We start from the raw sequence: 18,409 nt of genomic DNA, 5'->3' as shown, positions 1-18,409 counted from the left end.
CCTGGACGCTCCTCAAGAACCCCTGGGGGTCCCCGGAGCCAGGCTAACATGGAGATACTTGTGCCCTAGCGGTACACAGAGGTACTGCAGGGGGCACGTTTGAGAAAATGGAAGAATTTATTTTACTGTGATGTTTAATAATAAAACACTGACAAAACTTGTGTGAACCTAATAATCTGTCAAGTGTTAAAGTCGATACCAGTGGTGTAAAAACTACAAAGTATATACTCAAGTAAATACTCAAGTATTCAAAAGTGCAAATGACAAAGTACATTTTCTTTAATATCTATGCTGATGTATTGACATTCAGAACATAAAATATAAAGGTGGGAAAACTAAATCAGACATGTTCCCAAAAGTCCCTTCCTAGAAATGAAGTGGAGTCAAAAGTACAATATTCCTATTTAAAATGTAGTGGTGTGAAAGTCATGAGCTTGCACACATTGAAATTGTATTGTTTTTTGTTGGAAGGTGTGAATGGTCTGTCTCTCTCTCTCTATCACTCTTGATCTCTCTGTCTCTCTTGCCATGACACTTTTTTGAAACCCACCAAATTGTAGAAAGGTATTGATAAAGACCCAGATTGATAAGCAGTATCTTTACAGGTAGAAATATCAGTATTAAATCAATATCATTATTACAAGGCCTTGTGATAAAAAAGGCTGTTACCTCCTTATTTACCTGTGCCTGGATCTACTGTTTTGTATCTCATGTTTTAACCCGTCTGATCCACAAGCACTTTTGTTACTTTTAATCCATTCAGATTTTTCATTTTAGATTTTTTAGCTATAACCATTATTTTATACTTTGGGCTATTCAAAAATAGCATATCTACAAGCTCATATGAGCTGCCATTTTTGAATAGCCAAAGAAATCTAAAGTGACACAGATGCTTTCTCGGATTGAATGGGTTAACCATTTTTTTTATAATTTTCTCATAAAAAGAATTCCAGCCATATCTGGATATATTTATCCATATCACCATGGTGACACAGGGCACCATGCGATTCACAATAACAAAGCTGACATCATAGATCGACCTCGTTTATTACATCTGTAACCGTGACAACACAATCAACATCCATTTGAAATGACAGGAAGTCATTGAGACACAAGACTAAATATTTACAAAATCCAAAAAAAAAAATACAGTAGGAGATGAGGACATGAGCTAGGAGAAAGAAGACGAGCTAGGATCCTAACTATGGGTGTGTTGGGAAATACACTCTTGAACCATGTCCGCTTATTATAAGCGACTTTGGGCTCCTTTTTCTGTCAAGTTGCTTGTAAATATTGGTGGTTGCGGTTTGTTGGGCTTGTTTCTAAAGTGTAGTTACTTTGGCTTGCTTCCTAATCCCCCCATCGGAAAATATTTTAACAACACAATACATGCAAGATTTGTGTTATGTTTCAAAAATGTAAAGAAATATTAGATTTTCTTTTTTTTTAATAGCAGATCTACAAGCTCACAACTCGTCGCGATGCGCCGCATTGTGAGCTTGTAGATAGGCTATTTTCAAATAGCCGTAGCCTAGTCGCTTATTTTGGCCTTGTTTTCATAGACCTGATTGCTTGTTTCTCTCGCAAAATCTGGCAACACTGTCTTGAGAGTGCTGGAATGCTCCCACTGAAAAGCAGGAATTATTTGAAAATGTAAGGAATTTCTTTTCATTTTTAATTAGTTTATGATTTGTTATTTTCTTTTGACATTTTTGAAAATCTTTTGAAATAATATATTATGTTTAAAGGAAACAAAAGGGGGTATTCACTCGCAACCCATAACAATGACCCAGTGTTTGGGAAACTGCTCGGCACAGTATTCAACATGCATCTCCGTGTAACAAAACAGTTAACAATCATGTTCATACATGGGATGAATTGAATGAACTTTAAAATATGAAAGCTGCAATATTGAGCATCTCATTGGATCATTCATAAATTAACTGATATCAGAGCTCTATGAGGTAAAAAATAAACCCTGTAGCACTCTGAAATCTCAGAGCGTATTTCTGATTCTGAATGCAGCCCATGTCCGCATACATCCACATAATTCAATTGCTGTAAAATTGCTCGGCCGGAGCTCTTAATTGATCCCTTTGAACTTCAAAGAGGGTTGTGCACTGGGTTGATTGATTGGGCCATAAAAGTGTCAAACTCGTCATGTGCTCGTTAGTGCTCTCTCTAATCAATGAATGCATCAAAGACAGCAATCCCTTTGGTACCTGTCAGAGAGGGGAGGGGGGAGGGGAGAGTGTGTGTGTGTGTACACGCACAGATCTGCGATCTTACATAGTACACCTTTAATTATTTATGAAATCAAAGCTTCGGAGCGACGCTGAAAATGTTTGGCTCGGCCCTCGTACAGATTAACTCTACTGCCAGAGTTTTTCGGAAAAGTGTCAAGCCACTGCCAGCGATTCGTTTTACTAACCTTTAAAAAAAATCTTAGAATATAAATTTTCACAGCGATCCACCCGGTGATCGCCTCATTACGCATACAGGAGTCTCAGAGAATCGGGGGGAATAAAGCGTGCCGTCGGGATAATCCTTTCCATAGTTATGGGCAGTTGAATGTGGCTTGTTTTCGCCAAAAACAACAGAAAGCAGAGAAAACGTTACTTTTATAAATCCTATAACACTGAACAAAACCAGCTTCATTTTGTTGTGATCACGCGATTTCTGGGTGTACTCTTCTTGGGTGATCCTGGGATCACTCACAGGCTGCGGAAAAGCGCCCTCTATCGTAAAACCACTGAAAACACATATCTCGTCATTGGCAGTCAAAGAGTTAATATGGGATTCTATGTACTGATTGTTATGGGATTTTCTTCACACATTACAATGGGATTTTTCTTTACAGATTATTGTGCAACATATTGGATCTTATGTACCTATTACTATGGGATGTTATATACATATTATTATGCAATGTTATGTACACATTATTAAGGGATGTTATGTACATACACACAACACAAAAGGTTTGGTAAATCATTTCTCTGTTGAAACAATAACTTTTATACCATTGGAAAGCCTGTTCATTTCCCTTTTAAATGAAGCCCCATTTGAAAGGAACATGCATTTTGTGGCATGAGTATATGGGTTGCGCCCATGAAGAATTGCTGCTGTTGCTGTTGACTCGTTTTGAGCAGGCTGCGTCGGGTACATGTACATGTGTGTAGGAGTACCTGGGGGTTCCGTTTCTCCCCATAGGATCCCAGACCTACCTCCACGCCATTCATTAATTCCTCTAATCATATCTGACAGGCAGGCCGTCATTTTCCCATACAACTGCTAACAGGGTTTTTTTCTCAGAGAGGGGAGAGGGGAACAGCCCAAGACCTCCTGGGCTCTGTGTCTCCCCATAGGATCCTACTCCCCATAGAATCCGACCTGTACTTTGAGTTTTTCATCACACATGTTCCCTACAAATGAGGCACCATTTAAAAGGGAAATAAACAGGCTTTCCAACGGTATAAAGGTTATTGTAACAAGAAGCTGTTGTTACAACAGAGAAATAATCTACCAAAAATAGTTTTTTGTGTTATGTTTATTAATATGGGATGTTCATATTATCATGGGATGTTATGTACAACTGATGGTGTCTAGTTGCTGTTGTGCCTCGGCTGCCATGGCGGCGGCTTGTAGTGCGTCCGGGTCGGAGGTCAACTGTTTCCTCTCGCTGTGCATGTTGTTTTCATGTCGCTTCAGATCCGACGCCTGGAACACCACACACACACACACACACACACACACACACACACACACACACACACACACACACACACACACACACACACACACACACACACACACACACACACACACACACACACACACACACACACACACACACACACACACACACACACACACACAGAGTTTTGTTGTCAGATCTGTAAGGAAACCCAAGTCCAATAACCAAGCATAGTGTGTGGGGCCTTAGCCTGTTGCTCACAGACTGCAGAGCGCACAGACTGGGCCAATCCACTTTCAACAATTTGAGGGGGGATACGAGCGGCCTCTCCCACTAATCCAAGTTTTAACGATCTTATTGGCTCACAGACTCCGTTTCAGGGATCAATGAAGGCAATGAAGGAATGGTTGTAGTAGTAGTAGCAGTAATATTGGTAGCAGTAGTAGCATTGTGTAGTAATATTACCTTGGCAAAGGCTTTGGTACAGGAGCCACAAACAAAGGGTTTCTCTCCTCGATGTCTCCTCTCGTGGTCCTTAAGATGAGACTTATGTTTAAATGCCTGCAGAGGATAGACAGACAGACAGGTCAACAGACAGACAGGTATATCATGGTCTTTAACACATCGGGTGCCAAACACGGTCTGAACCGTGTTTGCGCAGAGTAGCGGTCCGGTGCCGAACACGGTCCAGACCGTGAAATATGTCTTTTTGTTTTTTTCGTTTTTCTCCACACGGGCGGGGCTAGAGCAGCTCTGGGAGTACCCATTGTGATCTTGAGAAGGATAGGCCAGATAGATCACGGGAAAAAAAACATGGCTGCCATCCACTTCCTGTCTATTTCCTTCTTTAAAACACCTATATCTCCGAATCTGTTTCCGGTGGGGAAAACCGGTCATGCGCGATGCGCGATCCCCCCCCATTGTAACTCGCGAGTGAAATGTTATGGTTCCAGGCTGTAGCCAGGGTCATCGCGCAACATGAATGGATGTTTTTTTTTACATGGATTTGCTCCTCGTGGAGTCTAGAGCTTTAAACAGCAAAGCGCAGTCAATGGGGAGAATGCTGGCACCCAACGTAAGTTGTTATGAAAAAATGCTGGCACCTGATGTGTTAAGATGATGATGAGACATATCTTTAAAACTCATTGATTTACATTGCATGGTGAAACAGCTACCAAAGCCATTCTTTTAAGAAAGCTGCTTCTGCCAATATAACAGCACAATCAAAAGAGAAACTATTGAAGATATCTGTCCAACATTTGGATTTACATCAGGACAGGGTAATTACACAACCCAAAGCTAAACCAAAGTGCCACTTTAAGACGGACAGACCTTATCACACATCTGACAGGCGAAGGGTCTCTCGTTGCTATGGACACGCTCATGCTTCTTCAGGTCTGGAGCTCTGATGAACGACTTGCCACACACATCACAGCGGTACGGTTTGAACCCCGTGTGGATCTTTAAATGTTCTGCACACACACACACACACACACACACACACACACACACACACACACACACACACACACACACACACACACACACACACACACACACACACACACACACACACACACACACACACACACACACACACACACTTTAAAACGGTCCTACCTGTACACATCATCAGTTGAATGTAACTACGTTAGTAACTTTATTTATTTTACAACAACAAAGGCATTAACCACATCTCTTTCTCTGTCTTTGTACCTTTTAGGTGAGCGTGTGTGGTGAATGCTTTGCTGCAGACCTCACAAACGAACGGCCGTTCTGCAGAATGTAACTTCTCATGTTTACTGGAGGAGATAGGAGAGGAAACAACATGTAAAGAAGAACATGCAAACAACATGTTAACAACATGTAAACAACATTCACACAGCATGTAAATAGCATGCAAACAACATGTAAACAACATTCACACAGCATGTAAATAGCATGCAAACAACATGTAAATAGCATGCAAACAACATTTAAATAGCATGCAAACAACATGTAAATAGCATGCAAACAACATGTAAACAACATTCACACAGCATGTAAATAGCATGCAAACAACAAGTAAATAGCATGCAAACAACATGTAAATAGCATGCAAACAACATGTAAACAACATTCACACAGCATGTAAATAGCATGCAAACAACATGTAAACAACATTCACACAGCATGTAAATAGCATGCAAACAACATGTAAATAGCATGCAAACAACATGTAAACAACATTCACACAGCATGTAAATAGCATGCAAACATGTAAATAGCATGCAAACAACATGTAAATAGCATGCAAACAACATGTAAACAACCATCTGAAGTTTTTGTAAATAGTCTGACAGATGTTAATTAAACAGTGACTAACTAGTTGTTTACCCAGAACTAAATAACTAGTAATAAACCAGTAGTCAACGTACCGCAGTCGGTTCTCGTCCAGGAAGTGCTTTCCACAGATGGGACAGGCCAGCTGGTCCCGGTGGCCGTACAGCAAATATTCAAACTTCATGTCCGTCGTCCCCGACGACCAGCCGCTCGCCTGCTCGTCTTTAACCCCGCCCCCTCCGATGGTCTCGGCGAATGACAGCGTCTGGGTGGTGTGATGCCCCGCCCCCAAATCCTTAGGCTCCGTGTCCATCTCTGAAACGCCGTCCTGATCGTAACAGGCGACCTGATGGAGAGAAAGAGAGAGAGAGAGACAGATGATGAAGGAGACAGTATGCAGTTAGATGTGACTGTCTCTGTGTGTACAGTTGGGCATTTATCAGTGAATACAGTAAATGCACTTAGAGTACAACTGTCTGGTCAATTTAGCAAATTGCCCACATGATAACAAGCTAATGAACGTGGCACTTTGTGTTAAAAAGGGTTCCCGGCCCCTGGTTTACTGTATACAGCACACAGCAGTGCCCTTAGTGTCGGTCTACATCCGTGTCTGTAGAATAATGAATGCTAGCTCTGTGTGGAACACCGATTGATGGGTGGACATAATGATATTATTAGTTGAAATTGGTTGCTACCCGCTGATGTACAGTAATTATACGTCATATTTTGTCTAAGAAATAAAGATCACATTTTTGACATCAAATTTGAATGAATTATGCTCTAAAAGAAAGAAAAAAAATCATTGATGTATCACTGTGATCGATTCATGATAAGGTTAAAACAATGTTATCATATGAAACAGGGAAAACAATAAGTATCAAAGGTGCTCCTGGATCAAACAGGATAAAACATGAGAGAGAGATCCCGACACTCAATTTAAAATTAAAAAAAAGAAAGAAAAACTAAATGAGGAGGACACAGGCAAACGCAAACATATTTCCACCTACAGGGAAGTCACGCACTCACTAATTTACTGGTTGATTGTCCCTATGTAATTACCATCTATTAATTTCTATGCCGGTATGCCCCCACATGCTTGTTAGTTTGTTAATCGTTTAATTACTTAGCTGTTCTCACGTGTTCTAGCACTATTTATTGAGAGCCTGTCTGTGTGTATTCATTTTGCCCTGATGAAGACCTCTGTAGGTGGAAACATGTCGCCGTTTGCCTCGTATTAGTAACAGTCGTCTCCTTCTTTTTTTTTTTACAATCGGGTGCCCGGATCCTCCGTTTTTTCCTCATCCTATGAAATACATTGCAACATGTGTGCACAACGTATGTCCCCCATCTTGTACATTTGGATTTCTGTCGTACAGATTTCTCTGTAATCCTCACGATTGTTATTTCCTTAAGTCAATTATATTCTCTAAATGAATAAGCCTGCTGCTGCATGTTTCAATGAAAATACAAGGTTTTCTGTTGTTAATTATTGAGCACAGCGTAAGCACAGCCTCGATTCTGCTCACATAATCGGTGTGTATGCGTGCGCGCGTGTGCGTGTGTGCGTGTGTGTCTCTGTGTACCTTGTGCATTTCTTCGTTGGTCAGTTCTTTAAGGATCGCCTCCTGGACTCTGAGCGCTGCGCTGGGAGATTTATCTAGTTCCTGATTGGCCGATCCCTCTACGAGGTCATCAGCAGTGGGGGGGTCGTCACCCAAAACTTGCACCTGGAAACACACACACACACACACACACACACACACACACACACACACACACACACACACACACACACACACACACACACACACACACACACACACACACACACACACACACACACACACATTTGAATGATTTTATTTGAATCTGCAAAAAAGGCGCAATACATAATAGATCCAAACACTGATCAGAAGAAGGTTACATTACGGTCAAACCAGCTTATTAACACACAGAGGAAAAAAGATAACACACTGATGACATACTATATACAGAGGTACTACCTCTTGAACGTCACCGTCTGCTGCCAGCTGAGCTTCCGGGGGGAGCGCCATCTTGACGATGTCGTAGGGGAACTTATCTTTCTCCTCCGCTGACAAGTCACGTTTCTGGGGAGAACATTTCAATGTTACACACCACTGTCTCCCAGCCTGTAGTTTTATGTCATATAACCTGTTACACTAAGAAAACTACAGCTTTGATTCCAATCTCATCGTGTTAATGTTAATTGTGGTGTGTGTGCATGCGTGCGTGTGTAGTGAGTATACTAGAGTTAAGAATCTTCACTGGCCTCACCATTCAATTACAGTACCATTAGAGTACTTGTAGAGAGAGCTTGTAGATCTTATATTTTCGGCGCATGACACTGGTGCACAACTAAATATAACTTTTAGGGTTACAGTTTAAAAATTGGCCAAAGATTGCTACAAAAGCCGTTTATAAAATTGTCGTCCTAAAATGTTGATGTTCTCTCAAGTATAGTAATACAAGCGTGCAAGTAGGGCTGGACAATAAACTACTCGAAAATATATCGAAACCGATATTTAGAACCAATAACCGACTTAATATTGCTCAAAAGGGTTAATAGAATAATCGAGAAGCAGTGTTTTGTCTTTTTATTTCTTAAATATCATCTAATAGACACAAAAAACGGTATGATTAACTACTTAACCCTGAATTATGTATACTTCAGTGGCGTACAAAAATAGTGAAAATAGCAGATCTACAAGTTCACAGCACATGGCGTGTTGTGATATTGTGATCTTGTAGATCTGCCATTTTCATTTTTTTCCCTTTTTAAATCATCACTCATTAATGGTAATCGAGGCAAAGGCGTGCGAGCACGTCACCTGGGAACAGAGTTTGTCCAGGAAACGGATGCCCAGTATTTGACCCGAGGACATCATGAGGTTGACGTCTCTCTTCTTGACGGAGATCCTGGACGTGTACATATAGTTTAACACCTCCTCGAAGATGTCACTGCGTATGAAATCTATCTCTATGACCGATGAACTGTCCACCTGTAGACACACACACAGAGGGAGAGATGGTGGTTTAACACACTGTTTCTCAACGTCTGGTCCGGGGCCCCGCCAGGGGACCGTCCAAATGGACCCTTACGGGTCTGCAACTCTGACAGTGTACAACTAATATGTTTGGTTCCCAAATTTACACAGTAAACTTCTCAGTGTTCACTCTGACAAATGGAACAAAAATTGATGCGTACGGGTCCATTTTTGTTCCATTTGTACACTGTCAAGAGTAATTTGGAACAAACTGTTTCTGAGGAGGTTCGGGTCCTTCAGTGGGTGTAACAAGATGCTGCAGATGTTCTATCAATCTGTAATGGCTGGTGCCCTCTTCTTTGCAACTGCCTGCTGGGGGTCACAGCAGCGTCAGGGACTCAAACAGACTGAACAAGCTGAGGAAGTAGTAGTAGTAATAGTAGTAGTAGTTCAAACCTCGTGTTTTTTAAAGAGTTTCTTGAAGTAATTGGAGCAGGCAGCCAGGACACAGCGGTGAGCCCGGAACTTGACGTCTTCCACAACGACAGCGATGTCGCAGTGTTCTCCCTCCAAACGCTGTTCATTCAACAGCTTCAGAAAGATGCTCCTATGCTCATCATCCACGTACTTCACTGTCTCTGACATCTGGAACAGTAATACACACAATATATACACTTATTACATGGCTTGGATGAGTGCTTGAACTCATTGTCGACCTATCTGTAGCTGTGTAGTTACATAGTAATACTAATAATCCTATCTCTATTAGTAATAGTAAAACTTTGGTAATAGCAGTAATAACTAAATATATAAGTAGTAGGTCTGTTAAGTGCTTTAATAGTCATGCCATGGAACTTAGTATTTACTGTATTACTGGCACTGTGGGGTCTGCAGACACCCAGGGGTCCTTGAGAGGGTTCCAGAGGGTCCCCAGTTAAATGACTGATAGTTAATCTTCCCCATTATTACATGTACAAGTAAATACAACTAGATAACGTACAAGAATGACTATTTTATAAGAGCTTCACTGTTATCTCTATACCTACGATAGATAGATAGATAGATAGATAGATAGATAGATAGATAGATAGATAATTATGTAATTTGATTATTATTATTATTAACATAAAATGAAGAGCCGTGACTGTGCATCCATGGGCCACGTGCATTTTCAGAGCTTCTTTACTTTAGTAAATCAATCGATTGTGTTGTGTATACAGACTGTCCTGTCCAAACTGGACACACCTGCAGTGCAAATAACCAACCTCCAAGCCTATTAATGGTGATTATTATTATTACATTAATGACAATGTTATTATTACAGCTATAGGCTACAATCGTATTGTAATAATCTTATACACTGCTCAAAATAATTAAGGGAACGCTTTGATCCCTTAATTCTTTTGAGCAGTTTTTGTTAGCAGTATGTACACAGTTCATGAAAACTCAAAATAATTAAGGGATCAAAGTGTTCCCTACATTTCTTTGAGCAGTATATTATAACACACACACACACAGCTCGGGGTCACGACCCGACGCCGACATAACAACCAACCACCTGCCTCGTGCCTCGTGCCTCCGGTCAACAGGCACGAGACTGAGCGGAAATGCTCTGTCTATCTCAATGAGGAAGTTCCATGTTTGGAACAGCAAACAGCCCATAGCAAGGAGCTTTGCGACGAGATCAAAGCGTGACGGAGCTCTCTCGCTCTATGGGTCTGGGTCGGTCATGTAACTGTTATGTTCATCATCATCAACATGATGAATGTCCATTCAGGCACATCTTATCTTATTTTACATTCATAGTAATCAATGCCTGTAATTGATAGGCTCAATCTCAGCCTATCAATTGATTTATATACACTGACTATCAATTCTCTTTATGATTTTAAGATTCTTTTGAGTGAGTCGTGCACCAGCAAGTTTCTCATATCTTTGTTTATTGTGCGTGACTGGAGTAGTTCTCGAATTCCTTCTAGTGAAGAGGTCTTCAACGTTTTTTCAGGCCAAAGACCCCTTATAGTTGAGAGAGAGATGAAGCAGGGACCCCCTCTATATTGTTTACAATGGTGTTGCAGATTAAACCTTTTCATAGATTTCATAGCTCATTGACTATCATCAGCGTTGTGTAAATTCATGTTTTGTGTTCATTTCAGACATTTAACCACTTAAACCCCTCTACACCATACCTCCTTGCCAAAAACTGCGAGGCGTTGTGAGCTTGTAGATCTGCTATTTTCGGCTAATGTTCCCCTCAGAATAGGGATGCTAGTTCAAGTGGTTAATGTAATTATTATAAAAAAAAATTAAACATACTATCACATAAAGATTTGGCGGACCCCCTGTAGCAGTAATGTGGACCCCCTGTAGCAATAATGCGGACCCCCTGTAGCAATAATGTGGGGTCCAAGGGGGGTCCCCACATTATTTTGGGGGGTCCCCAGATTATGGCATCGTCATTATATGGCATTGCCATATGCCATTGATTATGGCATTGTTAAATAATAAAGAAAGAGGCAAACATTTTGAAAATAGCCGATCTACAAGTTCACAAGGCCTTGCAAGATCTGCTATTTTCACAATATATCTATTGAGGCATGATCTAAAATGTAATGCCTCAACTCCTGCATTCCAAGTGCTTGAACTGGGGGGTCCCCAGTTCAAATACGATTATTTTGGGGGGGGGGGTCTCCAATTCAAATATGATTATTTTGGGGGGTCGACAGCTCAAATATGATTATTTTGGGGGGGGGGGTCTCCAATTCAAATATGATTATTTTGGGGGGTCGACAGCTCAAATATGATTATTTTAGGGGATCACGGCCTGAAAAGGTTGAGAACCACTGACTGATCTAATCTAGTTTGATGTACATCATGATGGCGGCTCGCTATCCGCTTTTTCACCCCCCCCCCGTCTCTAATGTCTTTCTATCTCTCTCTCTCCGTCTCGTGCTGTTCCCCTGGATCTCGGAGGCTCGAGCGCTTCGGTCGCTCCAGTCTCGTCTTGAGCCTCCCTCCCCGCGTGCGACCGCGGCGCCGCACGCGGGCCCGCCGGGCCACAGGCACGAGACGAAGCGGGAGAGGTGGAAAAAAATGCTCGAGCCCTGGCCTGCGGAGCCGAGCAGCGCGAGCTGCGGCCGCCATGACGAGACAACATGAACGACCTGAAAAGCTCGAGCCTCGACGAGGACGCGCACAAAACAACACACACAAAAAAACACACTCACACACACACGACAAAGAACACGACGAAGATAGAATTGTGCGTATTTTCTTACCTTTTCCTCACAGAAGTGTGTGTTTGATGAAGAGGAGTTTTTTTGTGTTACTTTGTGTGAGTGTGTTTTTTTTTTGTGGTGTGTGTGTGTCGAGGACGAGCACAACAGAGGAGGTTTAGGGAGGGGAGGGGGGGCGGAGTGGGGCGGGGCCGCGCTTTTTTGCGCCAGCACGTCAGCAACCAAGACTCGAGGCGTGTTCACGACACGTGACCGAGCGGAGGCGTGTTCACGTGACCAACGCGCGTACCGTACGTAGGGTAGCACTGTAGATGAGTGAGTAACGTCGCGCTTTGGTCTCGCCGCAAAGCGGGCTGCTATGGACAGTAATGGACTAATAGTTCCAAACATTGGAACTATCTCATTGAGATAGACAGAGCACTTCCGCACTCCAATCTTACGGTGGGAGTCAACGCTAGTGTCGTAACTCTCTGGGTATAGCACGGCGTGGTCACGTGTCGTGAACACGCCTCAAGCCTCCAGTGTTGCAGCCTGGCTATAATGCTCCGAAGATAGCAGATCTACAAGCTCACAGCGCGTCGCCTCCGCGACGCGCCGTGAGCTTGTAAATCTGCTATTTTCACCAACTGGTGATTTAAACTGACAGAAGAGCTGAAATAAGTCTATTATTATTCGACGTCACGTGTGTGGGTTGTGTTTGTTAAACAAACTTATGGTCACGAGCACGGCGTGCATGGTTGGGGAGAACGCACGCACGCAGAACCGGGGTGCACACTCACTACTGTCCCAAGCTGGGTGTCCGCGGGAGCACACGACCGCCACGCACGCACGCAGTCCACGCACCGTGACCGCGCGCGCCCCGCACAACATACACGCACACTATTTGACCTGTGTCTGTGTGTGTCTGTGTGTGTAGTCTCAGTGAGGTTGGCGCATTTCACTGAATAATATCTATTTAATAAGTGGTTATCCAGTGGTGGAAAGTAACTAAGTACATGTACTCAAGTTCTGTACTTAAGTACAAATTTGAGTTTGTTTTTTTTGTATTTCCATGTTTCTATACTTTTACTTCTACTCCACATGTCAGAGGCAAATATTGTAAACACTACAATTATTTGAAAACTTTAGTTACTTAGTAGATTTTGATTATTATTACAAAACATACATTTACCACTTCAGCCCCATTTAAACTTTGGCCATATTCCAATTCCTCCTAATATCCAGCTGCAAGCTGATACTGCTCCCTTGTGGTTAAAACTACGCATGATAAAAGTGTTATATAGTGCAAATATGAACATAATCTCTTCTATATTGATAACTGATTTACTTTAGCTTATAATTACTTTTTGGAAATAGTTTTAAACTGATTTTTTTGTGTTTGTGTTGTTAAATTAAAGCTCTATATTGTGATAGTAATCATTGCTATAGTGTTTGTTCTTTCTTTCTCTCCACTTCTTGAATAGATTAGATTTATTTGTAGCGCGTGCTTCTCAATTTTTTTCATGTGAAGGACCCCCAAAATTAATATGTCGCGGACCCCCCCCCCAAAAAATAAAAAAATAAGATAAAATAAAAGTAATCGAAAACTAGAATTGAAAATCAAACGTAGTTAACTGAAATAAAAATCTAAATAAGGCTTTACTAAAACGAAACTAACTTAAACTGTATTGTGTGTTTACAAAACGAACAAAAAAAAAGGAGATCTACAAGCTCACAACATCAAAGAAGAGAGACTGGTATCTTGTGTTTATCAGTCAACCGTCTTTATTTTAGAACTAACTCTGTCCCCTCACCAGGGGGCAGCCTTTCTCTTGTTATAAATGATTAATTAAAAATCTGATCACTTTTTTTAAAATTAATTAATTAAATAATTGTGTATATTGACTTATTTATTCATAGTTTTTTACTTACAATTGTATGTCCATCCATATTCTATTTTATTTTGAACCATAACTGTTTGAGAGCAACACTTTCTCTCTCTCTCTCTCTCTCTCTCTCTCTCTCTGAGAGAGACCTCATTCCAATTTGAAGACTAATTAAGCCAGCTATCCAATTGGCTCTCGTCCAGGAATCCTGACCAATGACAAATCAACAGTGCTGATTAGTAAGTGGTTGGTTGAGGGTACATCAGGTCTGTGTTGGTAGCAGGTGTGGTGAGAGCAGGACCAGATCCACACCACAGACCACAGTAGTCTTGGTTAATAGTCCCTCACAGCAGACTGTGGACCAACATGGCTCCTTATTTCTCCATTCAGTCCAGTGTGGAATATGCCAAGAGTCTGGTACCACAGACCCTGGTCAGGTAGGTGACAACCCACACAGAGCAATACTTGCTGTTAACTTTAATTCAACCACATTAACCTTGGCCTCCACTTTTGGACATTTTCAGACATTGTAAATTTTTTGTTTGTTTTTAAACAGCAAAAAATTGCAGATCTACAAGTGGTTAACACCCTGTTAGTACGTATGAGCTGTTTGAACTTGTAAGATGTGTCATTGATTGATTTCTTGACAATGAGGAATCAGTTCAATAAGGCAGTGGTTCTCAAAAATGTTCAAGTCAAGGACCCCCAAATAATATGCATTTGGCCGTGGACCCTCATCTGAAAACCTATTGTGCCAGGGACCACCAATTTTCAAAAATGGTAGCTCTACAAGCTCACAACGTGGCACTTTGAGCTTGTAGATCTGCTATTATTGAATAGCCAACATAAGAAATGGATAAAGTTGTTAACATGATTGAGATGCTGTATTAACTACTTTGCTGGGGACCCCCTGGAAACCCCCCAAGGACCCCTGGGGGTCCCCGGACCCCACTTTGAGAACCAATGCTGTAAGGGACACGTCTTTTTAGTTTCTAAATAAGAGACGATTCCTTATTTCAAGGGACGGTTGGCAACCCTAGTACATTGAATGTACATTGTGTCACTTACTTCAGAGGAAAGGGCCTCACAATGTATACGACATGGTACAGGACAGTTGTGGTGTTTGGTCCTGGTTCAACAGGTCGGTGTACAGCGTCCAGACGTCCATCTCAAAGCGTATAATGCCCGCTGCTAGGCCCCGCCTCTTCAGAGTGACCACGGCCACTCAGAGGAGACACAGAGCCATCCCCGCCTCCTCTCTGGACGAACTCCTCGACCAGGTGAGACGGAGACTCAATGGACGGAGACAAAATGTCTAGTGTAGGGCTGAGCGATTTGAGAGAATAAATTCTAATTGCAATCTCCCAGAACCTCCTGTCTACCGAGCTGTTGTAGAATAATCTTCTCTTTGCAGTCAGAACTGCAGACTCACTCCCCCATTTTCCACAACTCCTCTTTTAACCCTTTAAGACTGGGAAAAGCATCAGTCATTTTTAGATTTCTTTGGCTATTCAAAAATAGCAGCTCTACAAGCTCATAGATCTGCAATTTTCTGAAAAATCGTGAAAATGTGTGCAAATCTTTTGAATGTATGTATGTATGTCTGTATATTTTTAAAGCGAACATTTTTAACTCAAATATTTGCTTCTGGGGATTCTACAAATGTCTTCTAAATCCGGGTAAACGGGTACATGCATACAAACCTATGTTGCTATATCGGTGGTTCTCAAACGTTTTCATGCCAAGGACCCCCAAAATGATGATGATGATAAAAAATATATATATTAAAAGATTTGCACAAATTTTCATGATTAAAAAAATGCAGATCTACAAGCTCATAGCGAGCTTCTATATCTGCTATTTTTGAATAGCCCAAGAAATCTAAAAATCTAAATAAAAAAAAAACAGAGCTGCATTCCAAGATTGACTGGGTTTAGAGATTTTCCAGTGCGCTGTGATCCAGAAATGTAGAGAACCACTGTGTGGTGTACCTTGTCGTTGTGCAGGCGTCCAGGGCGTTCCTGTTGACGTGTCAGTTCCTCACGGTGGTGCTGGACGAAGACGGGACACAGGTGGACACGGAGGACTTCTTCCAGTCTCTGCCCGACAACACGTCTGTCACTGTGCTGCAGAAGGGAGACAAGTGGACGGGGAGCAAGGTGAGACGGGTGCTACTTCACCTAACCCACTCAATCCGGGAACGGATCAGTGTCATTTTAGTCAAATTTTATACTTTGGCTATAAAATAATTGCAGATATACAGCATTACGAGCTTGTAGATGTTTGAAAAAAATCTTGAAAATGTGTGCAACTCTTTGAATATAGGCTATTTAAAAATTAAGCAAACATTTTAACTCAAATCTTTCTCCTGGGAGGGGTGGGTCCGCGGCCAAATGCATATCCTTTTGGGGGTCCTTGACATGAAAAAGATGTTCCAGGGACCCCCAGAAGCAAAGATTTGAGTAAAAAATATTGAAAATGGGATACATTCAAAGATTTGTGCAAATTTTATTTTTTATAAAAGATCTTGGAGCTAAGAGCTCATAGAGCAGCACTCTGTGCCGCTCTATGAGCTTGTATATCTGGTATTTTTGAATAGCCAAAGTATAAAATAGTGTTTATAGGCTATAGCTAAAAATCTAAAATGACACGATACGTTCCCGGATAGAATGGTTTAACAACACTAAACCAGGGCTGGAACCACCATTATTTTCTCAGTGATTGTTTTTCTGTATATGTAATGTTCTGGGCACTCTTATTTTATATTCCGACAACGTCCATAGACATTCCTGGAAATACCTCTGTACATGTTTGTTTTACAAACCACTCTGATTTAGTCCATTGAAACTGTTTTCCAGGTGCGTCCAAGCTTCCAGCAGCACGACAGGAGCGGGATAGCCAAGGTGACCTTTGACCTGTATAAGGAGAAGCCCAGGGACTTCCTGGGTTGTTTGACCATCAAGGCCACCCTGTACGACATGTATGACATGTCCTACGACTTCAGGTGCAAGAGGGCCAAGCACTACCTCAAGTGAGTGTCAATTCACTAGACCAGGGATTCTCAACTACCCATTAAGAAAAGGAAAGCATCTGTCATTTTAGATTTGAGCTAAAAAGCATTATTTTTTTACTTTGGCTATTCAAAAATAGATATACAAGCTCAAAGTGCGTCACTTTGTGCCGCGCTATGAGCTTGTAGATCTGCTATTTTTGAACAATCGTGAGAATTTGTGCAAATCTTTGGATATAGCTATATATTTTTTTGCTTCTGGGGGTCCAAATAATCCAAATAAATTTGGGGGTCCTTGACATGAAAAAGTTTGAGAACTACGGATATTATAGCAACATTTTCAGAAAACAGGATTTAGAAGACATTTTTAGAATCGGCCTCAGGTCTTAAAGGAGAATTCCGGACAAATTAAGTGTTATCTTTGATGTCTCGTTACTCACCTAGCGACGTGAAAAGTGGCGTTCTTTTTTTCCATATATTCCCCTGTCGTCATTTTTTAAACCCCCTCCGTTGTCATAATGGGAGCGCGTGGGTAAGGGAAATTCGTCTATTATAACCGACGCAAAGTTGTTTTTTTCTCTACTAGTATTGATAGTAGAGTCTCATGATAGTCAAACATGCGTTGAAACTATCTGCGAGGCTGCCGTCAATGGCGAACGATTTAACACTGGTTGCTTGTTTCCAGATTCTGGCAACACGAGTTGAATGGGGACCCCCCATTCAATACGAAGTTTTTAAAATCTCTGGGACCCCAATCTATACTGTTCAATCCTCTCGGTGTTAAGTTAAAACTCATGAGTGCAACCAAATGGACCTGACACAAACAAAACATGTTTGGTAAGGAACTACACAATGTTATACGCTTGTAGAGAAACTTCCAGAGTGCTTTCATCATGATTTTATACTCTAGTCTGTTTATCTGTCTTTCAGGATCATCCTGCAATATGTAACGCATGTGGCTCAGAAGGCGGGTCAGTTACTACTGTACGGATCTACAGCTTTACTGCAGGCCATTGGAGAGGACGATTAAGTGTGCATATAAGCTGCAGCTGTGTGTGTGAGTGGAAATGAAAGTGCGTGTGTTTTAGCTGTAGACATGTCTAGATGTTTTTAGTGGTGCGTGTGAATAAATAATTTTTATGCTTAATTTGTATATTTTGAGGTGAAAGGCATTTTTGTGGAATTTAAATGTTACCAAGTTACTGTCAAACATGAAATGTGTCAAATGTATTAAAGATTTTGTTTTCTACAACTTGGAGTGTATATGTAAATCT

The 18,409-nt window shown here is 41.4% G+C and overlaps 2 protein-coding genes across 4 annotated transcripts; one reads left to right on the top strand and one right to left on the bottom strand.

The window, feature by feature from the left end:
- Window positions 1–1,030: 1,030 nt before the first annotated feature.
- zbtb14 (zinc finger and BTB domain containing 14) lies at window positions 1,031–12,432 on the bottom strand. Of its 2 annotated transcripts, none has more exons than XM_080417851.1 (10): window positions 12,303–12,432; window positions 9,481–9,669; window positions 8,869–9,039; window positions 8,023–8,127; window positions 7,603–7,746; window positions 6,115–6,365; window positions 5,414–5,499; window positions 5,030–5,169; window positions 4,163–4,258; window positions 1,031–3,720 (listed from the first exon to the last, which is right to left on the bottom strand). In XM_080417851.1, exons 2-10 carry the CDS (start codon window positions 9,667–9,669, stop codon window positions 3,586–3,588), a joined length of 1,317 nt encoding a protein of 438 aa, XP_080273977.1. In that variant the 5' UTR covers window positions 12,303–12,432; the 3' UTR covers window positions 1,031–3,585. The 2 variants fall into 2 exon arrangements, with proteins under 2 accessions (XP_080273977.1, XP_080273976.1); XM_080417850.1 differs by lacking the exon at window positions 12,303–12,432 and adding an exon at window positions 9,730–9,857 and having other exon boundaries at window positions 9,481–9,698.
- Window positions 12,090–18,203, top strand: cidea (cell death inducing DFFA like effector a). Of its 2 annotated transcripts, XM_080417852.1 has the most exons (5): window positions 12,090–12,286; window positions 15,267–15,405; window positions 16,132–16,284; window positions 16,984–17,156; window positions 18,066–18,203. In XM_080417852.1, the coding sequence occupies exons 1-5, from the start codon at window positions 12,180–12,182 to the stop codon at window positions 18,163–18,165; spliced, it is 672 nt and encodes a 223-aa protein (XP_080273978.1). In that variant the 5' UTR covers window positions 12,090–12,179; the 3' UTR covers window positions 18,166–18,203. The 2 variants fall into 2 exon arrangements, with proteins under 2 accessions (XP_080273978.1, XP_080273979.1); XM_080417853.1 differs by lacking the exon at window positions 12,090–12,286 and having other exon boundaries at window positions 15,063–15,405.
- The last annotated feature ends 206 nt before the right edge of the window (window positions 18,204–18,409 follow it).

This window comes from Gymnoscopelus braueri (genome assembly GCF_963280865.1).
Source record: "Gymnoscopelus braueri genome assembly, chromosome: 21".
NCBI classification, from domain to species: Eukaryota; Metazoa; Chordata; class Actinopteri; order Myctophiformes; family Myctophidae; genus Gymnoscopelus; species Gymnoscopelus braueri.
Note: the sequence above shows the minus strand (reverse complement) of the source record. Positions and strands in the feature narration are given on the sequence as shown.